The sequence below is a fragment of the Procambarus clarkii genome, chromosome 57 (genome assembly GCF_040958095.1).
Source record: "Procambarus clarkii isolate CNS0578487 chromosome 57, FALCON_Pclarkii_2.0, whole genome shotgun sequence".
Lineage (NCBI taxonomy): Eukaryota > Metazoa > Arthropoda > Malacostraca > Decapoda > Cambaridae > Procambarus > Procambarus clarkii.
Window position 1 is genome coordinate 29,082,476 of NC_091206.1, and position 22,965 is coordinate 29,105,440.

Below are 22,965 nucleotides of genomic sequence, written 5' to 3' on the forward strand. Positions count from 1 at the left end.
ATTGCTGGTGGTGACGCCATGGCTGGTGGTGATGTCATGGCTGGTGGTGACGTCATGGCTGGTGATTACATCATGGCTGGTGGTGACGCCATTTCTGGTGGTGACGCTGTGGCCGGTGATGATGCCATGGCTGGTGGTGACGCCATGGCAGGTGGTAATGCCATAGCTGGTGATGATGCAATGGCTGTTGGTGATGTCATTGCTGGTGGGGGCGCTATTGCTGGTGGTGATGCCATGACTGGTAGTGACGCCAATGCTTTTGATGACTCCATGGCTGTTTTTTTTTTTTTTTTTTTTTTTTGCAATGAAATTCCTGCGCGGGCCCTAAGCCTCTGGCTGGCCCACTAAGTGTTGCTTGTTTCTGTTTTACTTTGGCGTAGTATGAGTTTTTTATGACTCATATGGTCGCTTCAGTAAGATTTTGCCGTATGTGTTTAACAACTTCTTCTGCTCTGTTGAATCTAAGTTGAAATCTTAATGAGTTTGTAACTGTGCACTGTGTTAGATAATGTTCCAGTGGTCTGTCGGGCTGGTGATGATACAATGGCTGATAGTGACGCCTTGGCTAGTGGTGATGCCATGGCTGGTGTGACGCCATTGCTGGTGGTGACGCTATTGCTGGTGGTGACACCATGGCGGGTGATGATGCAATGGCTGGTGGTGACGCCATTGCTCGTGGTGACACTATGGCCGGTGGTGATGCCATGGATGGTGGTGACACCATGGCTGGTTGTGACTATGGCTGGTGGTGATGCCATGGCTATTGGTGATGCCATGGCTGGTGATAACGCCATTGCTGGTGGTGACACCATGGCTAGTGGTGAAGCCATGGCTGGTGGTGATGCCATGGCTGGTGGTGATGCCATGGCTGGTGGTGATGCCATTGCTGGTGATGACGCCATGGCTGGTGATGATGCAGTGGCTGTTGGTGACGACATTGTTGGTGGTGACGCCATGGCTGGTGGTGATATCATTGCTGGTGGTGACGCAATGGTTGGTAGTGACGCCATTGCTGGTGATGACGCCATTGTGGGATATCTGGGGCTTGACTCAATTTATTTAATTATTAAATTAATGAAATCAATTACGATGGACGACCCACTTTTAAGAAAAGAGGGAAACTAATAAAAAGTGATCATTAGAAACACAAGGAAGAACCAGTGTCTATGGATAAATATTAGGAAGCATAATCACTTAAATAATTATTGGGCTGTATGGTTAATTAACTAAAGTCAGATCCTCAAACACCTACATTGGGGGGGTATTGCTAGAACTTCATATACATCTAGGAACTAGTGTGGTTCGTGCACCAGTTCATTGTTTGATAAATAATATTGTGACCAAATATTAAAGAATCAATAGGCAATTACTAATAGAAATTATAAAGATTATTAGCATTAGAAAGCAATCATCTAAATAAACACATTTTATCTCCAGTGTACATGACGAGTATTCAATTTGATAGTATCATGAACAAATAGCAAAAATTGGAGTAATTAAATTTGTACAAAAAGTCTTAGCTTTAAGACGATTTCTATGACATCATTCACGCCTCGTCCTCGTGATCTCAGGATCTCCACGTTGAAGCCCTTAGAGGTGAATAACACGAATGTAGGTAACAGCTCGTTGACTCCTCTCATACGAGCTGTAATTTAAGGGATATTACGTAGCATTGAACTAGGCTACTTAAATCTCAATATTCATGAAATATAAAATAAAAATTAGTGCGGTACTAACGTTGGATTTTTTGTAGTCGTTCGATATAACGACAGGCTGCCCACGACATATACAATCTCTAATGATGCATCAAAAAAGAACTATATACTTATCGAAAGGTGTAAATTATGCTGAAGCCTGCCGGTATCGCGTCTCAGTCTCAAACTTCCACAATGTCGTACACGTGGATGAGAGCATGGCCTGAATATCAACGCGTTATTAGTTGTCCGAGCACTGCAGATCACGTAGATGAATAATTATTCGTTCTGCGTTGAGTACCAGTGTAATTCTTGCTGATAATCCCAACGTCACGTGTCTCAAACTCTGACGCCACGACTTGCTCAATTCCGCAACGCGAGTTCACCACCTAGACACAATAGCATCTCCCCTCCCTCTCCAACCCGCGTCCCCGCATTCACCACAGAAATTATTTATCACGAATAATATTATTTCGCGCAATTGTGGCTGAAAGACTTTAATAGAGACTGGGTTGTGATTCTAGGGATTTAAATATTATTACTTTCTCGTCTTATGGTGGTAAACAAGAAATGGAGAAGATTTTAGTTTTCTCCATGGCATTCATGCGTGACGGTTAAATTATTACTTGATAACAATTGTAACTAAAAACTCTCGATTTAGAATTATCTGGGAGTTATGTTATCCATAAATAATTATCACACGGAATACTGATGATTTTAGAGAATCACATTCAATTCTCTAACACACTAGCTATAAATGTGTTTAACTAGATATAATCTGACGCAATACTGGTGCTTGGTTTCGTACGAATTCCAGTATCCATATGCAGATATAATAGTTAGTTTATGTGAACATTACTGTTAGTAAATTTTAGTAACTACTGTAGTTAGTATATTTTAATACTGATTTATTATAATACAATAGTATTGTATTAGTGTTGGAAATTTCCAACAGCCATGGCGGGTGATGATGCAATGGCTGGTGGTGATGCCATTGCTGGTAGGGACGCTATTGCTGGTGTTGACGCCATGACTGGTAGTGTCGCCATGGCTGGTGATGATGCAATGGCTGTTGGTGACACTATGGCTGGTTGTGTCGCCATGGCTGGTGGTGTCGCCATGGCTGGTGGTGTCGCCATGGCGGGTGATGATGCCATGGATGGTGATGACGCCATGGCTGGTGGTGACGCCGTTGCTGTCGATGATGCAATGGCTTATAGTGACGTGAAGGCTGGTGGTGACGCCATTACTGGTGGTAACGCCATTGCTGGTGATGATGCCATGGCTGGTGGTGATACAATGGCTGGTGATGACGCTATGGCTGGTAGTGATGCCATGGCTGGTAGTGACAAATTTGCTAGTGATGACGCCATGGTGGATGATGATGCAATGGCTGGTGGTGATGCCACTGCTGGTACGGACGCTATTGCTGGTGTTGATGACATGACTGGTAGTGACGCAATTGCTGGTGATGACGCCATGGCTGGTGATTACGCAATGGCTGATGGTGTCGCCATGGCTGGTGGTGTCGCCATGGCTGGTGGTGTCTCCATAGCGGGTGATTACGCCATGGATGGGGATGACGCCATAGCTGGTGGTGACGCCGTTGCTGTCGATGATGCAATGGCTTATAGTGACGTGAAGGCTGGTGGTGACGCCATTGCTGGTGGTGACGCCATTGCTGGTGATGATGCCATGGCTGGTGGTGATGCAATGGCTGGTGATGACGCTATGGCTGGGAGTGATGCCATGGCTGGTGATGACGCCATTTGTGGTGGTGACGCCATGGCTGGTAGCGACGCAATTGCTGGTGGTGATGCCATTTCTGGTGGTGACGCCATGGCTGGTGATGATGCCATTGCTGGGGGTGACGCCATGGTTGGTAGTGATGCCATGGCAGGTGATGACGCCATTGCTGGTGGTGACGCATTGACTGGTGATTACATCATCGCTGGTGGTGACGCCATTGATCGTGGTGACGTTATGGCCGGTGGTGATGCCATGGCTGGTGGTGAAGCCATGGCTTGTGGTGACGCCATGGCTGGTGGTGATTCCATGGCTGGTGGTGATGCCATTGCTGGTGGGGGCGCTATTGCTGTAGTGACGCCATGACTGGTAGTGACGTCATTGCTTTTGATGACGCTATGGCTCGTGATGATGCAATGGCTGATAGTGACGCCATGTCTGATGGTGACGCCATTGCTGGTGGTGACGCAACAGCTTGTGGTGATGCCATGGCTGGTGGTGACGCCATGGCTGGTGGTGATGCCATAACTGGTGGTGACGCTATTACTGGTGATGACGCCATGGCTGGTGGTGATGTCATTGCTGGTGGTGACGACTTGGCTGGTAATGACGCCATTGCTGGTGATGACACCATGGTGGGTGATGATGCAATGGCTGAAAGAGACGCCATGGCTGGTGGTGACGCCATTGCTGGTGATGACCCCATGGCTGGTGAGTGATGCAGTGGCTGGTGGTGACGCCATTGCTGGTGATGATGCCCTGGCTAGTGATGATGCCATAGGTGGTCACGACCCCATTGCTTGTGGTGACGTCATTGCGGGTGATAATGCCATGGCTGGTGATGACGCTATGTCTGATGGTGACGCGATGGCTGGTGGTGACGCCATTGTTGGTGGTGATGCCATGGCTGGTGTTGATGCCATGGCTAGTGGTGATGCCATGGCTGGTGATGACGCCATGGCTGGTAGTGACCCCATGGCTGGTGGTGATGCCATGACAGTTGGTGACAGAATAGCTGTTGGTGACGCCATGGCTGGTGGTAATGCCATGGCTGGTGGTGACGCAATTGCTGGTGTTGACGCAATTGCTGGTGTTGACGCCATTGCTGGTGATGACGCAATGGCTGGTGGTGACGCCATGGTTGGTGATGACGCCATGGTTGGTGGTGATGCCATGGCTGGTGGTAACGCAATTGCTGGTGTTGACGCCATTGCTGGTGATGACGCAATGGCTGGTGGTGACGCCATGGATGGTAGTGACGCAATTGCTGGTGGTGACGCCATTTCGGGTGGTGACGCCATTGCTGTTGGTGACGCCATGATTGGTGATCACATCATGGCTGTTGGTGACGCCATTGCAGGTGGTGACGTTATGACCGGTGGTGATGCCATGGCTGGTGGTCACGCCATTCCTGGTGGTGACGCCATGGCTTGTGGTGACGCCATGGCTGGTGGTGATGCCATGGCTGGTGATGATGCAATGGCTGGTGGTGATGCCATTGCTGGTGGGGGCGCTATTGCTGTGGTGACGCCATGACTGGTAGTGACGTCATTGCTTTTGATGACGCTATGGCTCGTGATGGTGCAATGGCTGATAGTGACGCCATGTCTGGTGCTGACGCCATTGCTGGTGATGACGCCATTGCTGGTGGTGACGCAACAGCTTGTGGTGATACCATGGCTGGTGGTGACGTTATGGCTGGTGGTGATGCCATTACTGGTTATGATGCTATTGCTGGTGATGACGCCATGGCTGGTGGTGATGTCATTGCTAGTGGTGACGCCTTAGCTGGTAATGACGTCATTGCTGGTGATGACGCCATGGCTGGTGGTGACGCCATTGCTGGTGATGACCCCATGGCTGGCGATTGAAGAAGTGGCTGGTGGTGACGGTATTGCTGGTGATGATGCCATGGCTAGTGGTGATGCCATAGGTGGTCATGACGCCATTGCTGGTGGTGACGTCATTGCTGGTGATAATGCCATGGCTGGTGGTTGCGCAATGGCTGGTGATGACGCTATGTCTGATAGTGACGCGATGGCTGGTGGTGGCGCCATTGTTGGTGGTGATGCCATGGCTGGTGGTGACGCCATGGCTGGTGTTGATGCCATGGCTGGTGGTGATGCCATGGCTGGTGGTGACGCCATGGCTGGTGTTGATGCCATGGCTGGTGGTGATGCCATGGCTGGTGATGACGCCATGGCTGGTGGTGATGCCATGGCTGGTGTTGATGCCATGGCTGGTGGTGACGCCATTGTTGGTGGTGATGCCATGGCTGGTGTTGATACCATGGCTGTTGGTGACGCCATGGCTGGTGGTGACGCCATGGCTGGTGGTGACACCATAGCTGGCGGTGATGCCATGGCTGGTGGTAACACAATTACTGGTGTTGCCGCCATTGCTGTTGATGACGCCATGGCTGGTGGTGGCGCCTTGGATGGTATTGACGCAATTGCTGGTGGTGACGCCATTTCGGTTAGTGACGCCATTGCTGGTGGTGACGCCATGACTGGTGATCACATCATGGCTAGTGGTGACGCAATTACAGGTGGTGACGTTATGACCGGTGGTGATGCCATGGCTGGTGGTCACGCCATTGCTGGTGATGACGCCATGGCTCGTAGTGATGCCATGGGTGGTGATGATGCCATGGCTGGTGGTGATGCAATGGCTGGTGATGACGCTATGGCTGGGAGTGATGCCATGGCTGGTGATGACGCCATTTGTGGTGGTGACGCCATGGCTGGTAGCGACGCAATTGCTGGTGGTGATGCCATTTCTGGTGGTGACGCCATGGCTGGTGATGATGCCAATGCTGGGGGTGACGCCATGGTTGGTAGTGATGCCATGGCAGGTGATGACGCCATTGCTGGTGGTGACGCATTGACTGGTGATTACATCATCGCTGGTGGTGACGCCATTGATCGTGGTGACGTTATGGCCGGTGGTGATGCCATGGCTGGTGGTGAAGCCATGGCTTGTGGTGACGCCATGGCTGGTGGTGATTCCATGGCTGGTGGTGATGCCATTGCTGGTGGGGGCGCTATTGCTGTAGTGACGCCATGACTGGTAGTGACGTCATTGCTTTTGATGACGCTATGGCTCGTGATGATGCAATGGCTGATCGTGACGCCATGTCTGATGGTGACGCCATTGCTGGTGGTGACGCAACAGCTTGCGGTGATGCCATGGCTGGTGGTGACGCCATGGCTGGTGGTGATGCCATAACTGGTGGTGACGCTATTACTGGTGATGACGCCATGGCTGGTGGTGATGTCATTGCTGGTGGTGACGACTTGGCTGGTAATGACGCCATTGCTGGTGATGACACCATGGTGGGTGATGATGCAATGGCTGAAAGAGACGCCATGGCTGGTGGTGACGCCATTGCTGGTGATGACCCCATGGCTGGTGAGTGATGCAGTGGCTGGTGGTGACGCCATTGCTGGTGATGATGCCCTGGCTAGTGATGATGCCATAGGTGGTCACGACCCCATTGCTTGTGGTGACGTCATTGCGGGTGATAATGCCATGGCTGGTGATGACGCTATGTCTGATAGTGACGCGATGGCTGGTGGTGACGCCATTGTTGGTGGTGATGCCATGGCTGGTGTTGATGCCATGGCTAGTGGTGATGCCATGGCTGGTGATGACGCCATGGCTGGTAGTGACCCCATGGCTGGTGGTGATGCCATGACAGTTGGTGACAGAATAGCTGTTGGTGTCGCCATGGCTGGTGGTAATGCCATGGCTGGTGGTGACGCAATTGCTGGTGTTGACGCAATTGCTGGTGTTGACGCCATTGCTGGTGATGACGCAATGGCTGGTGGTGACGCCATGGTTGGTGATGACGCCATGGTTGGTGGTGATGCCATGGCTGGTGGTAACGCAATTGCTGGTGTTGACGCCATTGCTGGTGATGACGCAATGGCTGGTGGTGACGCCATGGATGGTAGTGACGCAATTGCTGGTGGTGACGCCATTTCGGGTGGTGACGCCATTGCTGGTGGTGACGCCATGATTGGTGATCACATCATGGCTGTTGGTGACGCCATTGCAGGTGGTGACGTTATGACCGGTGGTGATGCCATGGCTGGTGGTCACGCCATTCCTGGTGGTGACGCCATGGCTTGTGGTGACGCCATGGCTGGTGGTGATGCCATGGCTGGTGATGATGCAATGGCTGGTGGTGATGCCATTGCTGGTGGGGGCGCTATTGCTGTGGTGACGCCATGACTGGTAGTGACGTCATTGCTTTTGATGACGCTATGGCTCGTGATGGTGCAATGGCTGATAGTGACGCCATGTCTGGTGCTGACGCCATTGCTGGTGATGACGCCATTGCTGGTGGTGACGCAACAGCTTGTGGTGATACCATGGCTGGTGGTGACGTTATGGCTGGTGGTGATGCCATTACTGGTTATGATGCTATTGCTGGTGATGACGCCATGGCTGGTGGTGATGTCATTGCTAGTGGTGACGCCTTAGCTGGTAATGACGTCATTGCTGGTGATGACGCCATGGCTGGTGGTGACGCCATTGCTGGTGATGACCCCATGGCTGGCGATTGAAGAAGTGGCTGGTGGTGACGGTATTGCTGGTGATGATGCCATGGCTAGTGGTGATGCCATAGGTGGTCATGACGCCATTGCTGGTGGTGACGTCATTGCTGGTGATAATGCCTTGGCTGGTGGTTGCGCAATGGCTGGTGATGACGCTATGTCTGATAGTGACGCGATGGCTGGTGGTGACGCCATTGTTGGTGGTGATGCCATGGCTGGTGGTGACGCCATGGCTGGTGTTGATGCCATGGCTGGTGGTGATGCCATGGCTGGTGGTGACGCCATGGCTGGTGTTGATGCCATGGCTGGTGGTGATGCCATGGCTGGTGATGACGCCATGGCTGGTGGTGACGCCATGGCTGGTGTTGATGCCATGGCTGGTGGTGACGCCATTGTTGGTGGTGATGCCATGGCTGGTGTTGATGCCATGGCTGTTGGTGACGCCATAGCTGGTGGTGACGCCATGGCTGGTGGTGACACCATGGCTGGCGGTGATGCCATGGCTGGTGGTAACACAATTGCTGGTGTTGCCGCCATTGCTGTTGATGACGCCATGGCTGGTGGTGGCGCCTTGGATGGTATTGACGCAATTGCTGGTGGTGACGCCATTTCGGTTAGTGACGCCATTGCTGGTGGTGACGCCATGACTGGTGATCACATCATGGCTAGTGGTGACGCAATTACAGGTGGTGACGTTATGACCGGTGGTTATGCCATGGCTGGTGGTCACGCCATTGCTGGTGATGACGCCATGGCTCGTAGTGATGCCATGGGTGGTGATGATGCAATGGCTGGTGGTGATGCCGTTGCTGGTGGGGGCGCTATTGCTGGTGGTGATGTCATAGCTGGTGATGATGCAATGGCTGATTGTTACGCCATGGCAGGTGGTGTCACCATAGCTGGTGATGACCCCGTTGCTGGTAGTGACGCCATAGCTTGTGGTGATGCCATAACTGGTGGTGACGCCATGGCTGGTGGTGATACCATGGCTGGTGGTGACGCCATTGCTGGTGATGACGCCATGGCTTGTGATGATGCAATGGCATTTGGTGACGTAATTGCTGGTGGTGACGCCATGGCTGGTGGTGACGTCATTGCTGGTGGTGATGCCATGGCTGGTAGTGACGCCATTGCTGGCGATAACGCCTTGGCGGATGATGATACAATGGCTGAAAGAGACGCCATGGCTGGTAGTGACGCCATTCCGGGTGATGACGCAATGGCTAGTGGTGATGCCATAGGTGGTGATGACGTCATTGCTGGTGGTGACGTCACTGCTGTTGATGATGCCATGGCTAGTGGTGACGCAATGGCTGGTGATGACGCTATGTCTGATAGTGACGCGATGGCTGGTGGTGACGTCATTGTTGGGGGTGATGCCATGGCTGGTGGTGACGCCATGGCTGGTGTTGATGCCATGGCTGGTGGTGATGCCATGGCTGGTGGTGACGCTATGACAGGTGGTGATGCTATGGCTGGTGATGACGCCATGGCTGGTGGTGACGCCATATCTGGTGGTGATGCAATAGCTGGTGGTGACGCCATGGCTTGTGATGACGCCATGGCAGGTAGTGACACTATGGCTGTTGGTGACGCCATTGCTAGTGGTGATGCCATGGCTGGTGGTGACGCCATGGCTGGTGGTGATGCCATGGCTGGTGGAACGCCATTGCCGGTGATGCATTGGCTGGTGGTAACGCAATTGCTGGTGGTGACGCCATTGCTCTTGATGACCCCATGGCTGGTGGTGACGCCATAGCTGGCAGTGACGCAATTGCTGGTAGTGGCGCAATTTCTGGTAGTGACGCCATGACTGGTGATTACATCATAGCTGGTGGTGACGCGATGGCTGGTGGTGACGTCATTGTTGGTGGTGATGCCATGGCTGGTGGTGACGCCATAGCTGGTTGTGATGCCATGACTGGTGGTGACGCCATGGCTGATAGTGATGCGATGGCCTCTGGTGATGCCATTGTTGGTGGTGATGCCATTGCTGGTGGTGACATAATGGCTGGTGTTGACGCCACGGCTGGTGGTGATGCCATGGCTGGTGATGACGCCATAGCTGGTAGTGACGCCCATGGCTAGTGGTGATGCTATGAAAGGTGGTGACGTCATGGCTGCTGGTGATGCCATGGCTGGTGGTAACGCCATTGCTGGTGGTGACGCAATTGCTGGTGATGGCGGAATGGCTGGTGGTGACGTCATGGCTGGTAACTACATCATGGCTGGCGATGACGTAATTGCTGGAGGTGACGCCATGGCTGATGGTGACGCCATGGCTGGTGATGAGGCAAATGCCAGAGGTGACGCCATTGCTAGTGGTGACACCATGGCTGGTGATTACATCATGGCTTGTGGTGACGCCAGTGCTGGTGATGACGCTATGGCCAGTGGTGATGCCATGGCTGGTGGTGACTCCATGGCAGGTGGTGATGCCATGGCTGGTGATGATGTAATGGCTGGTGGTGATGCCATTGCTGGTGGGGGCGCTATTGCTGGTGGTGATTCCATGACTGGTAGTGACGCAATTGCTTTTGATGACGCTATGGCTGGTGATGATGGAATGGCTGATAGTGACGCCAAGGCTGGTGGTGACGCCATGGCTGGTGATGACGCTGTGGCCGGTGGTGATGCCATGGCTGATGGTGACGCCTTGGCTGGTGGTGATGCCATGGCTGGTGGTGACACCATGGCTGGTGATGACGCCAGGCTGGTGGTGACGCTATGGCTGGTGGTGATGCCATGGCTAGTGTTACGCCATGGCTAGTGATAACGCCATTGCTGGTGGTGACGCCATGGCTAGTGGCGATGCAATGGCTTGTGATGATGCAAAGGCTGTTGGTGACGCCATTGTTGGTGGTGATGCCATGGCTAGTGGTGACGCCATGGCTGGTGATAACGCCATTGCTGGTGGTGACGCCATGGCGGGTGATGATGCAATGGCTGGTGGTGATGCCATTGCTGGTAGGGACGCTATTGCTGGAGTTGACGCAATGACTGGTAGTGACGCCATTGCTGGTGTTGATGCAATGGCTGATAGTGACGCCATGGCTGGTGGGGACGCCATTGCTGGTGATGACGCCATGGCTGGTGATTACGCTATGGCTAGTGGTGTCGCCATGGCTGGTGGTGTCCCCATGGCGGGATATGACGCCATGGCTGGTGATGACGCACCGGCTGGTGGTGTCGCCATGGGGGGTGATGACGCCATGGCTGGTGATGATGCCATGGCTGGTGGTGACGCCATGGCTGGTAGTGACGACATTGCTGGCGATAATGCCATGGCTTGTGGTGACGCCATGGCTGGTGATGACGCCATTTCTGGTGGTGACCTTATGGCTAGTAGTGATGCCATGTATGGTGGTGACGCCATGGCTGGTGATTACGCTATGGCTGGTGGTGCCACCATGGCTGGTGGTGTCGCCATGGTGGGATATGATTCCATGTCTGGTGATGACGCAATGGCTGGTGGTGTCACCATGGCGAGTGATGACTCAATGGCTGGTGGTGACGCCATTGCTAGTAGTGACGCCAATGCTGGAGGTGATGCCATGGCTGGTGGTGATGCAATGACTGGGGATGACGCTATGGCTGGTGGTGATGCCATGGCTGGTGATGACGCCATGGCTGGTGGTGAGGCCATGGCTGGTAGTGACGCAATTGCTGGTGGTGACGCCTTTTCTGGTGGTGACGCCATGGCTGATGATGATGCCATGGCTGGTGGTGACTCCATGGCTGGTGATTACATCATGGCTGGTGATGACGCCATTGCTGGAGGTGACGCCATTTCTGGTGGTGACGCCATTACTGGTGGTGACGCCATGACTGGTGATTACATCATAGCTGGTGGTGACGTCATGGCTTGTAGTGACGCAATTGCTGGTGGTGACGCCATTGCTGGTGGTAATGCCATGCCTGGTGATTAGATCATGGCTGGTAGTGACGCCATGGCGTGTGGTGATGCCATGGCTGGTGGTGAAGCTATGGCTGGTGGTGATGCCATGGCCGGTGGTGACGCGATTGCTGGTGGTGATGCCATTGCTGGTGATGATGCCATGGCTGGTCGTGACGCCATGGCAGGTGGTGATGCCATGGCAGATGGTGACGTCATGGCTGGTGGTGACGCCATGGCTGGTGGTGATGCCATGGCTGCTGATGACGCCATGGCTGGTGATGACGCCATGGCTGGTGATGACGCAATGGCTGGTTATGATGCCATGGCTGGTGGTGACGCCATGGCTGGTGATGACGCAATTGCTGGTGGTGACGCAATGGCTAATGGTGATGGCATGGCAGGTGGTGACGCCATGGCTGGTGGTGACGCCATTGCTGGTGGTGATGCCATGCCTGTTGATGCCGTAATTGCTAGTGGTGACGCCATTTCTAGTGGTGAAGCCATGGCTTGTGATTACATAATGGCTGGTGGTGACGCCATTGCTGGTGGTGATGTTATGTCTGGTGGTGATGCCATGGCTGGTGGTAAACCCATGGCTTGTGATGACGCCATGGCTGGTGGTGACGCCATGGCTGGTGGTGATGCCATGGCGGGTGGTGACGCCATGGCTGGTGAAGACGCCATTGCTGGTGGTGACCCTATGGCTAGTGGTGATGCCATGGCTGGTGGTGACGCCATGGCTGGTGATTACGCTATGGCTGGTGGTGCCACCATGGCTGGTGGTGTCGCCTGTTACGGACTCGAGTCCAGCGTCGGAGCATGGAGCAGCGACGACAACACCATCTGTGAGTCCGCTCCCGGAACCCACTCCAAATGGACGACGCCATCTAGTGGTGACAGAATAAGCGGGCAACAGGTGCTGGTTACCTGTCCTAGTCAGTTCATGACGTAGCCGCTGCTGACCTCTGGTGAGGTGGCGCTTAGACAGCAGCGCCATCTATGGAGCGAAGAGGTGGACGTTTGTGTCTAAGCTTGTAAGTGAGGTTCCCTAGAGCATCCCAGTATTAATGACGTGTCTGATTGCAGAGTCGATCTGGGACTGCTGTTGGACAAAGGATCAGTCTATCCAAGGCAGCCGAGGTCTCTTCACCAGTCTGCTTTGAAGAAGCTGTGAGTCACCCCCGGACGAACTCTGTTGAGAGTATTAGCCTGCCTGTGGCGTGGCAGTGTCGGGAATCGCCTGATCCGGGGCTGGCTGGAGAAAGAGACTAGCCACTGTAGTGCTTAGTGAGGAGAGTGATCAGCGGGATCACACGAGGCTCCTGCCTAGGGCTCGCAACCCTAGTATCGGTCGTGGAGTGGCCTACACAGCGGAGCTGATCGGTACCTGCCAGCTACAGGCTGGATTGTGGATGAAGGCCTCCACGACGAAGCACCCAGTGGGACTGTGATTTGGCTGGCCTGTGGCCAGAGTAGATTCGTCATAGAGTAATAGTGGATTCATCATGGGCGAAGGAAGAAGGAACCAGGGCTACCCAGAGTGAGCACCGTTGAGCATCCAGTGTCTTCGGAGGAAGACGAACCTGTACATAATTGTGTAGTTATAATCCCCGTTTGTGACTGTTATTTATTTATACAGGATGGTGGAAATATATATCAGAAAAACTGGATCATTTGTATCCCTCCCACTTTAATTTAACTTGCGCTACGGAATACACCCCTTGAAAGCCTCTACTAACTTGGGGCCGGATTCCCAAACTCTACTACCATCAGAGAAGAACCCGGGAGCGCCCCAGTAAGGCCGTAACGTCGCCATTGCGGGATATGTCGCCATGGCTGGCGATGACCCAATGACTAGTGGTGTCGCCATAGCTGGTGATGACATAATGGCTGGTGGTGATGCCATGGCTGGTAGTGACGCCACTGCTTGCAATGATGCAATGGCTGATAGTAACGCAAAGGCTGGTGGTGACGCCATTGCTGGTGATGACTCCATTGCTGGTGGTGACGCCATGGCTGGTAGTGACGCCATTGCTGGTGGTAACGCCATTTCTGGTGGTGATGCCATGGCTGATGGTGATGCGAAGGCAGATGGTGACGCCATTGCTGGTGATGACGCCATTGCTGGTGGTGACGATATTGCTGGTAGTTACACCATTGCTGGTTGTGACACCATTGCTGGTGGAGACGCCATTACTTGTGATTTCATCATGGCTGGTAGTGACGCCATTGCTAGTGGTGACGCTATTGCTGGTGGTGATTCCATGGCTGGTGGTGACTCCATGGCAGGTGGTGATGCCATGGCTGGTGGTGATGTAATGGCTGGTTTTGATGCCATTGCTGGTGGGGGCGCTATTGCTGGTGGTGATTCCATGACTGGTAGTGACGCAATTGCTTTTGATGACGCTATGGCTGGTGATGATGGAATGGCTGATAGTGACGCCAAGGCTGGTGGTGACGCCATGGCTGGTGATGACGCTGTGGCCGGTGGTGATGCCATGGCTGATGGTGACGCCTTGGCTGTTGGTGATGCCATGGCTGGTGGTGACACCATGGCTGGTGATGACGCCAGGCTGGTGGTGACGCTATGGCTGGTGGTGATGCCATGGCTAGTGTTACGCCATGGCTAGTGATAACGCCATTGCTGGTGGTGACACCATGGCTAGTGGTGATGCAATGGCTTGTGATGATGCAATGGCTGTTGGTGACGCCATTGTTGGTGGTGATGCCATGGCTAGTGGTTACGCCATGGCTGGTGATAACGCCATTGCTGGTGGTGACGCCATTGCTGGTGATGACGCCATGGCGGGTGATGATGCAATGGCTGGTGGTGATGCCATTGCTGGTAGGGACGCTATTGCTGGAGTTGACGCAATGACTGGTAGTGACGCCATTGCTGGTGTTGATGCAATGGCTGATAGTGACGCCATGGCTGGTGGGGACGCCATTGCTGGTGATGACGCCATGGCTGGTGATTACGCTATGGCTAGTGGTGTCGCCATGGCTGGTGGTGTCCACATGGCGGGATATGACGCCATGGCTGGTGATGACGCACCGGCTGGTGGTGTCGCCATGGGGGGTGATGACGCCATGGCTGGTGATGATGCCATGGCTGGTGGTGACGCCATTACTGGTAGTGACGCCATTGCTGGCGATAATGCCATGGCTTGTGGTGACGCCATGGCTGGTGATGACGCCATTTCTGGTGGTGACCTTATGGCAAGTAGTGATGCCATGGCTGGTGGTGACGCCATGGCTGGTGATTACGCTATGGCTGGTGGTGCCACCATGGCTGGTGGTGTCGCCATGGTGGGATATGATTCCATGGCTGGTGATGACGCCATGGCGAGTGATGACTCAATGGCTGGTGGTGACGCCATTGCTGGTGATGAGGCCATGGCTGGTGGTGACGCCATTGCTAGTAGTGACGCCAATGCTGGAGGTGATGCCATGGATGGTGGTGATGCAATGACTGGTGATGACGCTATGGCTGGTGGTGATGCCATGGCTGGTGATGACGCCATGGCTGGTGGTGACGCCATGGCTGGTAGTGACGCAATTGCTGGTGGTGACGCCTTTTCTGGTGGTGACGCCATGGCTGATGATGATGCCATGGCTGGTGGTGACTCGATGGCTGGTGATTACATCATTGCTGGTGATGACGCCATTGCTGGAGGTGACGCCATTTCTGGTGGTGACGCCATTACTGGTGGTGACGCCATGACTGGTGATTACATCATAGCTGGTGGTGACGTCATGGCTTGTAGTGACGCAATTGCTGGTGGTGACGCCATTGCTGGTGGTAATGCCATGCCTGGTGATTAGATCATGGCTGGTAGTGACGCCATGGCGTGTGGTGATGCCATGGCTGGTGGTGAAGCTATGGCTGGTGGTGATGCCATGGCCGGTGGTGACGCCATTGCTGGTGGTGATGCCATTGCTGGTGATGATGCCATGGCTGGTCGTGACGCCATGGCAGGTGGTGATGCCATGGCAGATGGTGACGTCATGGCTGGTGGTGACGCCATGGCTGGTGGTGATGCCATGGCTGCTGATGACGCCATGGCTGGTGATGACGCCATGGTTGGTGATGACGCAATGGCTGGTTATGATGCCATGGCTAGTGGTGACGCCATGGCTAGTGATGACGCAATTGCTGGTGGTGACGCAATGGCTAATGGTGATGGCATGGCTGGTGGTGACGCCATGGCTGGTGGTGACGCCATTGCTGGTGGTGATGCCATGCCTGTTGATGCCGTAATTGCTAGTGGTGATGCCATTGCTGGTGGTGAAGCCATGGCTTGTGATTACATCATGGCTGGTGGTGACGCCATTGCTGGTGGTGATGTTATGTCTGGTGGTGATGCCATGGCTGGTGGTAAACCCATGGCTTGTGATGACGCCATGGCTGGTGGTGACGCCATGGCTGGTGGTGATGCCATGGCGGGTGGTGACGCCATGGCTGGTGGTGACGCCATGGCTGGTGGTGATGCCATGACGGGTGGTGACGCCATGGCTGGTGAAGACGCCATTGCTGGTGGTGACCCTATGGCTAGTGGTGATGCCATGGCTGGTGGTGACGCCATGGCTGGTGATTACGCTATGGCTGGTGGTGCCACCATGGCTGGTGGTGTCGCCTGTTACGGACTCGAGTCCAGCGTTGGAGCATGGAGCAGCGACGACAACACCATCTGTGAGTCCGCTCCCGAAACCCACTCCAAATGAACGACGCCATCTAGTGGTTACAGAATAAGCCGGCAACAGGTGCTGGTTTCCTGTCCTAGTCAGTTCATGACGTAGCCGCTGCTGACCTCTGGTGAGGTGGCGATTAGACAGCAGCGCCATCTATGGAGTGAAGAGGTGGACGTTTGTGTCTAAGCTTGTAAGTGAGGTTCCCTAGAGCATCCCAGTATTAATGACGTGTCTGATTGCAGAGTCGACCTGGGACTGCTGTTGGACAAAGGATCAGTCTGTCCAAGGCAGCCAAGGTCTCTTCACCAGTCTGCTTTGAAGAAGCTGTGAGTCACCCCCGGACGAACTCTGTTGAGAGTATTAGCCTGCCTGTGGCGTGGCAGTGTCGGGAATCGCCTTATCCGGGGCTGGCTGGTGGAAGAGACTAGCGACTGTAGTGTTTAGTGAGGAGAGTGATCAGCGGGATCACACGAGGCTCCTGCCTAGGGCTCGCAACCCTAGTATCGGTCGTGGAGTGGCCTACACAGCGGAGCTGATCGGTACCTGCCAGCTACAGGCTGGATTGTGGATGAAGGCCTCCACGACGAAGCACCCAGTGGGACTGTGATTTGGCTGGCCTGTGGCCAGAGTAGATTCGTCATAGAGTAATAGTGGATTCATCATGGGCGAAGGAAGAAGGAAACAGGGCTACCCAGAGTGAGCACCGTTGAGCATCCAGTGTCTTCGGAGGAAGACGAACCTGTACATAATTGTGTAGTTATAATCCCCGTGTGTGACTGTTATTTATTTATACAGGATGGTGGAAATATATATCAGAAAAACTGGATCATTTGTATCCCTCCCACTTTAATTTAACTTGCGTTACGGAATACACCCCTTGAAAACCTCTACTAACTTGGGGCCGGATTCCCAAACTCTACTACCATCAGAGAAGAACCCGGGAGCGCCCCAGTAAGGCCGTAACGTCGCCATTGCGGGATATGTCGCCATTGCTGGCGATGACCCAATGACTAGTGGTGTCGCCATAGCTGGTGATGACATAATGGCTGGTGGTGATGCCATGGCTGGTAGTGACACCATTGCTTGCAATGATGCAATGGCTGATAGTAGCGCAAAGGCTGGTGGTGACGCCATTGCTGGCGATGACCCAATGACTAGTGGTGTCGCCATAGCTGGTGATGACATAATGGCTGGTGGTGATGCCATGGCTGGTAGTGACACCATTGCTTGCAATGATGCAATGGCTGATAGTAGCGCAAAGGCTGGTGGTGACGCCATTGCTGGTGATGACTCCATTGCTGGTGGTGACGCCATGGCTGGTAGTGACGCCATTGCTGGTGGTAACGCCATTTCTGGTGTTGATGCCATGGCTGATGGTGACGCGAAGGCAGATGGTGACGCCATTGCTGGTGATGACGCCATTGCTGGTGGTGACGATATTGCTGGTAGTTACACCATTGCTGGTTGTGACACCATTGCTGGTGGAGACGCCATTTCTTGTGATTTCGTCATGGCTGGTAGTGACGCCATTGCTAGTGGTGACGCTATGGCTGGTGGTGATTCCATGGCTGGTGGTGATGCCGTGGTTGGTGGTGACGCCACGGCTAGTTATGACGCCATGGCTGGTGATGACGCCATAGCTGGTGGTGATGCCATGGCTAGTGGTGCACCATGGCTGGTGATGACGCCATTCCTGGTGGTGCCCCAATGGCTAGTGGTGATGCCATGGCTGGTGGTGACGCCATGGCTGGTGGTGATGCCATAGCTGGTGGTGACACCATTGCTGATGATGACACCATGGCTGATGGTGACGCCATTGCTGGTGGTGACGCCATGGCTGGTGGTCATGCCATGGCTGATAGTGACGCCATTGATGGTGATGATGCCATTGCGGGTGATGATGCAATGGCTGAAAGTGACGCCATTACTGGTGGTAACGCCATTTCTGGTGGTGATGCCATAGCTGATGGTAACGCGAAGGCTGATGGTGACGCCATTGCTGGTGATGACGCCATTGCTGGTGGTGACGATATAGCTGGTAGTTACGCCATTGCTGGTTGTGACACCATTGCTGATGGAGACGCCATGGCTGGTGATTTCGTCATGGCTGGTGGTGATGCCATGGCTGTTGGGTGACGCCATGGCAGTTGGTGATGCCATGGCTGGTGGTGACGCCATGGCTGCTGGTGATGCCGTGGCTGGTGGTGATGTCATGGCTAGTTATGACGCCATGGCTGGTGGTGACGCCATGGCTGGTGGTGATGCCATGGCTGGTGGTGACACCATGGCTCGTGATGACGCCATTCCTTGTGGTGCCCCTATGGCTAGTGGTGACACCATGGCTTGTGGTGACGCCATGGCTGGTGGTGATGCCATGGCTTGTGGTGATGCCATGGCTGGTAGTGATGCCATGGCTGGTGGTGACGCCATTGCTGGTGATGACGCTATGGCTGGTGGTGTCGCCATGGCTGGTGGTGATGCCATGGCTGGTGGTGACGCCATTGCTGGGGATGACGCCATGGCTGGTGGTGACGCCATGGCTAGTGGTGATGCCATGGCTGGTGGTGACGCCATTGCTGGTGAAGACGCCATGGCTGGTGATGATGTAATGTCTGTTGGTGACGCCATTGCAGGTGGTGAAGCCATGGCTGGTGGTGATGTCATTGCTGGTGGTGACGCCATTGCTGGTGATGATGCCATGGCTGGTGATGATGCCATGGATGGTGGTGACGCAATGGCTGGTGATGACGCTATGGCTGATAGTGATGAGATGGCTGCTGGTGACGCCATTGTTGGTGGTGATGCCATGGCTGGTGGTGACGCCATGGCTTGTGTTGACGCTATGGCTGGTGGTGATACCATGGCTGGTGATGACGCCATAGCTGGTAGTGACGCCAATGCTGGTGGTGTTGCCATGGCTGGTGGTAACGCCATTTTTTATGGTGACGCCATTGCTGTTAATGACGCCTTGGCTGGTGGTGTCGCCATGGCTGGTAGTGACGCAATTGCTGGTGGTGACGCCATTTCTGGTGGTGACGCTATGGCTGATGATGATGCCATGGCTCGTGGTGACGCGATGACTGGTGATTACATCATGGCTGGCGATGACGCTATTGCTGGAGGTGACGCCATTGCTGTTGGTGACGCCATGGCTGGTGATGACGCAATTGCTGGTGGTGACGTCATTGCTGGTGGTGACGCTATAGGCGGTGGTGATGCCATGGCTAGTGGTGACGCCATGGCACATGGTGATGCCATGGCTGGTGATGATGCAATGGCCGGTGGTGATGCCATTGCTGGTGGGGGCGCTATTGCTGGTGGTGATGCCATGACTGGTAGTGACACTATTGCTTTTGATGAGGCCATAGCTGGTGATGATGCTATGGCTTATAGTGACGCCCATGCTGGTTGTGACGCCATTGCTGGTGGTGACGCCATGGCTGGTGCTTACATCATGGCTGGTGGTGACGCCATGGCAGGTGGTGATGCTATGGCTGTTGATGACGCTATAGCTGATGGTGACGACATGGCTGGTGGTGATGCAATGGCTGGTGGTGACGCCATGGCTGGTGATGACGCCATGGCTGGTAGTGACACTATAAGTGGTGGTGATGCCATGGCTGGTGGTGACGCCATGGCTGGTGGTGATTGTTACGGACCCGAGTCCAGCGTCCTAGCAAGGAGCAGTGACGACAACGCCATCTGCCAGTCTGCTCCCGAAACCCCCTCCAAATGGACGACGCCATCTAGTGAGGACGGGATATATTCCCGTCTTATTCAGCTCATAACATAGCCACTGCTGACCTCTGGTGAGGTGGCGCTTAGACAGCAACGCCATCTATGGAGTGGTGATGCCATGGCTGGTGGTGACGCCATGGCTGTTGATGACGCCATTGCTGGTGGTGACGCCTTGGCTAGTGGGGATGCCATGGCTGGTGGTGACGCCATTGCTGGTGTTGATGCCATGACTGGTGATGATGCAATTGCTGTTGGTGACGCCATTGCTAGTGGTGACACCATGGCTGTTGGGGATGTCATTGCTGGTGGTGACGCCATTACTGGTAGTGACGCCATTGCTGGTGATGACGCCATTGCGGGTGATGATGCAAGGCTGGTGGGGATGCCATTGCTGGTGGGGGCGCTATTTTTGGTGGTGAAGCCATGACTGGTAGTGACGCCATTGCTGGTGATGACGCCATGGCTGGTGATGATGCAATGGCTGTTGGTGACGCCATTGCTGGTGGTGACGCCATGGCTGGTGGTGATGTCATTGATGGTGGTGTCGTCATGGCTGGTGGTGTCGCCATGGCGGGATATGACGCCATGGCTGGTGATGACGCCATGGCTGGTGGTGATGCCATTGCTGGTGATGACGCCATAGCTGGTGGTGATGCCATGGCTGGTAGTGACGCCATTGCTGGTGGAGACGCCATGGCTGGTGATAACGCCTTTGCTGGTGGTGACGCTATATCTGGTGGTGATGCCATGGCTGGTGGTGACGCCATGGCTGGTGGTGATGCCATAGCTGGTGGTGATGCCGTGACTGGTGGTGACGCCATGGCTAGTGATGACGCCATGGCTGGTGGTGACGCAATGGCTGGTGGTGATGCAATGGCTGGTGGTGATGCCATGGCTGGTGTTGCCCCTATGGCTAGTAGTGATGCCATGGCTGCTGGTGATGCCATGGCTAGTGGTGATGCCATGGCTGGTGGTGACGCTATTGCTGGTGATGACGCCATTGCTGGTGGTGACGCCATTGCTGGTGGTGACGCCATGGCTGATGAATACATCATGGCTGGTGGTGATGCCATTGCTGGTGGTGATGCTATGTCTGGTGGTGACGCCATGGCTGGTGGTGACGCAATGGCTGGTGGTGATGCCATGGCTGGTGGTGACGCCAATGCTGGTGATGACGCCATGGCTGGTGGTGACGCCATGGCAGGTGGTGATGCCATGGCTGATAGTGACGCCATGGGTGGTGGTGACGCCATATCAGGTGGTGATGCCATGGCTGGTGGTAACGCCATGGCTGGTGAAGACGCCATGGCTTTTGATGACGCCATGGCTGGTGGTGATGCAATGGCTGGTGGTGACGCCATAGCTGGTGATGACGCTATTGCTGGTGGTGACGCAATGGCTAGTGGTGATGGCATGGCTGGTGGTGACGCCATGGCTGGTGGTGATGCCATGGCTGGTGGTGATGTTATGCCTGGTGATGACGCAATTGCTAGTGGTGACGCCATTGCTGGTGGTGACGCTATGTCTGGTGGTGATACCATGGCTGGTGGTGGCGCCATGGCAGTTGGTGATGACATGGCTGGTGGTAACGTCATTACTGGTGGTGATGCCATGGCTGGTAGTGACACTATGGCTGGTGGTGATGCCATGGCTAGTGGTGACGCCATGGTAGGTGGTGATGCTATGGGTGGTGATGACGCCATGGCTGGTGGTGACGCCATGGCTGGTGGAGATGCAATGGCTGGTGGTGACGTCATAGCTGGTGATGACGCCATGGCTGGTAGTGACACTATGGCTGGTGGTGAAACCATGGCTAGTGGTGACGCCATGGCTGGTGATAACGCCATTGCTGGAGGTGACGCCATGGCTAATGGTGATGCCATTGCTGGTGGTGATGCTATGTCTGGTGGTGACGCCATGGCTGGTGGTGACGCAATGGCTGGTGGTGATGCCATGGCTGGTGGTAACGCCAATGCTGGTGATGACGCCATGGCTGGTGGTGACGCCATGGCAGGTGGTGATGCCATGGCTGAACGTGACGCCATGGCTGGAGGTGACGCCATGGCTGGTGGTGATGCCATTGCTGGTGATTACATCATGGCTGGTGGTGACGCTGTTGCTGGTGGTGACGGTATGTCTGGTGGTGATGCCATGGCTGGTGGTGACGCCATGGCAGGTGGTGATGCCATGGCTGATGGTGACGCCATGGCTGGTGGTGACGCCATTACTAGTGGTGATGCCATGGCTGGTGGTGACGCCATGCCAGGTGATGACGCCATGGCTGGTGCTGACGCCATGGCTGATGTTGACGCCATGGCTGGTGGTGATGCCATGGCTGGTGGTGACACCATGGCTGTTGATGATGCCATTGCTGGTGGTGACGCCTTGGCTAGTGGGGATGCCATGGCTGGTGGTGACGCCATGGCTGGTAGTGATGCCATGGCTGGTGGTGACGCCATTGCTGTGATGATGCCATGACTGGTGATGATGCAATGGCTGTTGGTGACGCCATTGCTGGTGGTGACGCCATGGCTGTTGGTGATGTCATTGCTGGTGGTGACGCCATGGCTGGTAGTGACGCCATTGTTGGTGATGACGCCATTGCGGGTGATGATGCAAGGCTGGTAGGGATGCC

At 54.5% G+C, this 22,965-nt stretch overlaps 19 protein-coding genes across 19 annotated transcripts; all 19 read left to right on the forward strand.

Annotated features, from left to right (window-relative positions):
• Window positions 1–18: 18 nt before the first annotated feature.
• On the forward strand, window positions 19–3,806 carry LOC138353406 (serine-aspartate repeat-containing protein I-like). The gene is made up of 3 exons (XM_069306413.1): window positions 19–241; window positions 506–1,015; window positions 2,650–3,806. Exons 1-3 carry the CDS (start codon window positions 19–21, stop codon window positions 3,804–3,806), a joined length of 1,890 nt encoding a protein of 629 aa, XP_069162514.1.
• LOC138353407 (uncharacterized) lies at window positions 3,803–4,159 on the forward strand. The gene has a single exon (XM_069306414.1). It carries the CDS (start codon window positions 3,803–3,805, stop codon window positions 4,157–4,159), a length of 357 nt encoding a protein of 118 aa, XP_069162515.1.
• A 148-nt stretch (window positions 4,160–4,307) lies between these two features.
• On the forward strand, window positions 4,308–4,976 carry LOC138353408 (mRNA decay activator protein ZFP36L3-like). The gene is made up of 2 exons (XM_069306415.1): window positions 4,308–4,479; window positions 4,801–4,976. The coding sequence occupies exons 1-2, from the start codon at window positions 4,308–4,310 to the stop codon at window positions 4,974–4,976; spliced, it is 348 nt and encodes a 115-aa protein (XP_069162516.1).
• LOC138353409 (mRNA decay activator protein ZFP36L3-like) lies at window positions 4,973–5,311 on the forward strand. Its single transcript, XM_069306416.1, has one exon. It carries the CDS (start codon window positions 4,973–4,975, stop codon window positions 5,309–5,311), a length of 339 nt encoding a protein of 112 aa, XP_069162517.1.
• A 346-nt stretch (window positions 5,312–5,657) lies between these two features.
• On the forward strand, window positions 5,658–6,506 carry LOC138353410 (mRNA decay activator protein ZFP36L3-like). The gene has a single exon (XM_069306417.1). It carries the CDS (start codon window positions 5,658–5,660, stop codon window positions 6,504–6,506), a length of 849 nt encoding a protein of 282 aa, XP_069162518.1.
• Window positions 6,503–6,859, forward strand: LOC138353411 (uncharacterized). Its single transcript, XM_069306418.1, has one exon. The coding sequence runs from the start codon at window positions 6,503–6,505 to the stop codon at window positions 6,857–6,859; it is 357 nt and encodes a 118-aa protein (XP_069162519.1).
• Window positions 6,860–6,971: 112 nt separating this feature from the next.
• On the forward strand, window positions 6,972–7,676 carry LOC138353412 (mRNA decay activator protein ZFP36L3-like). Its single transcript, XM_069306419.1, has 2 exons — window positions 6,972–7,179; window positions 7,501–7,676. The coding sequence occupies exons 1-2, from the start codon at window positions 6,972–6,974 to the stop codon at window positions 7,674–7,676; spliced, it is 384 nt and encodes a 127-aa protein (XP_069162520.1).
• LOC138353413 (mRNA decay activator protein ZFP36L3-like) lies at window positions 7,673–8,011 on the forward strand. The gene has a single exon (XM_069306420.1). The coding sequence runs from the start codon at window positions 7,673–7,675 to the stop codon at window positions 8,009–8,011; it is 339 nt and encodes a 112-aa protein (XP_069162521.1).
• Window positions 8,012–8,357: 346 nt separating this feature from the next.
• Window positions 8,358–9,761, forward strand: LOC138353414 (serine-aspartate repeat-containing protein I-like). The gene has a single exon (XM_069306421.1). It carries the CDS (start codon window positions 8,358–8,360, stop codon window positions 9,759–9,761), a length of 1,404 nt encoding a protein of 467 aa, XP_069162522.1.
• A 357-nt stretch (window positions 9,762–10,118) lies between these two features.
• LOC138353415 (circumsporozoite protein-like) lies at window positions 10,119–10,772 on the forward strand. Its single transcript, XM_069306422.1, has one exon. It carries the CDS (start codon window positions 10,119–10,121, stop codon window positions 10,770–10,772), a length of 654 nt encoding a protein of 217 aa, XP_069162523.1.
• Window positions 10,773–10,800: 28 nt separating this feature from the next.
• Window positions 10,801–11,931, forward strand: LOC138353416 (serine-aspartate repeat-containing protein I-like). The gene has a single exon (XM_069306423.1). The coding sequence runs from the start codon at window positions 10,801–10,803 to the stop codon at window positions 11,929–11,931; it is 1,131 nt and encodes a 376-aa protein (XP_069162524.1).
• A 273-nt stretch (window positions 11,932–12,204) lies between these two features.
• Window positions 12,205–12,852, forward strand: LOC138353417 (mRNA decay activator protein ZFP36L3-like). The gene has a single exon (XM_069306424.1). It carries the CDS (start codon window positions 12,205–12,207, stop codon window positions 12,850–12,852), a length of 648 nt encoding a protein of 215 aa, XP_069162525.1.
• An 880-nt stretch (window positions 12,853–13,732) lies between these two features.
• Window positions 13,733–14,530, forward strand: LOC138353418 (circumsporozoite protein-like). Its single transcript, XM_069306425.1, has one exon. The coding sequence runs from the start codon at window positions 13,733–13,735 to the stop codon at window positions 14,528–14,530; it is 798 nt and encodes a 265-aa protein (XP_069162526.1).
• A 28-nt stretch (window positions 14,531–14,558) lies between these two features.
• LOC138353419 (serine-aspartate repeat-containing protein I-like) lies at window positions 14,559–15,725 on the forward strand. Its single transcript, XM_069306426.1, has one exon. It carries the CDS (start codon window positions 14,559–14,561, stop codon window positions 15,723–15,725), a length of 1,167 nt encoding a protein of 388 aa, XP_069162527.1.
• A 3-nt stretch (window positions 15,726–15,728) lies between these two features.
• Window positions 15,729–16,911, forward strand: LOC138353420 (mRNA decay activator protein ZFP36L3-like). The gene is made up of 2 exons (XM_069306427.1): window positions 15,729–16,350; window positions 16,835–16,911. The coding sequence occupies exons 1-2, from the start codon at window positions 15,729–15,731 to the stop codon at window positions 16,909–16,911; spliced, it is 699 nt and encodes a 232-aa protein (XP_069162528.1).
• A 687-nt stretch (window positions 16,912–17,598) lies between these two features.
• On the forward strand, window positions 17,599–18,357 carry LOC138353421 (serine-aspartate repeat-containing protein I-like). The gene has a single exon (XM_069306428.1). The coding sequence runs from the start codon at window positions 17,599–17,601 to the stop codon at window positions 18,355–18,357; it is 759 nt and encodes a 252-aa protein (XP_069162529.1).
• Window positions 18,358–18,389: 32 nt separating this feature from the next.
• LOC138353422 (mRNA decay activator protein ZFP36L3-like) lies at window positions 18,390–18,728 on the forward strand. The gene has a single exon (XM_069306429.1). It carries the CDS (start codon window positions 18,390–18,392, stop codon window positions 18,726–18,728), a length of 339 nt encoding a protein of 112 aa, XP_069162530.1.
• Window positions 18,729–18,732: 4 nt separating this feature from the next.
• On the forward strand, window positions 18,733–20,757 carry LOC138353423 (serine-aspartate repeat-containing protein I-like). Its single transcript, XM_069306430.1, has 2 exons — window positions 18,733–20,229; window positions 20,407–20,757. The coding sequence occupies exons 1-2, from the start codon at window positions 18,733–18,735 to the stop codon at window positions 20,755–20,757; spliced, it is 1,848 nt and encodes a 615-aa protein (XP_069162531.1).
• A 752-nt stretch (window positions 20,758–21,509) lies between these two features.
• On the forward strand, window positions 21,510–22,808 carry LOC138353424 (serine-aspartate repeat-containing protein I-like). Its single transcript, XM_069306431.1, has 2 exons — window positions 21,510–22,461; window positions 22,597–22,808. The coding sequence occupies exons 1-2, from the start codon at window positions 21,510–21,512 to the stop codon at window positions 22,806–22,808; spliced, it is 1,164 nt and encodes a 387-aa protein (XP_069162532.1).
• The last annotated feature ends 157 nt before the right edge of the window (window positions 22,809–22,965 follow it).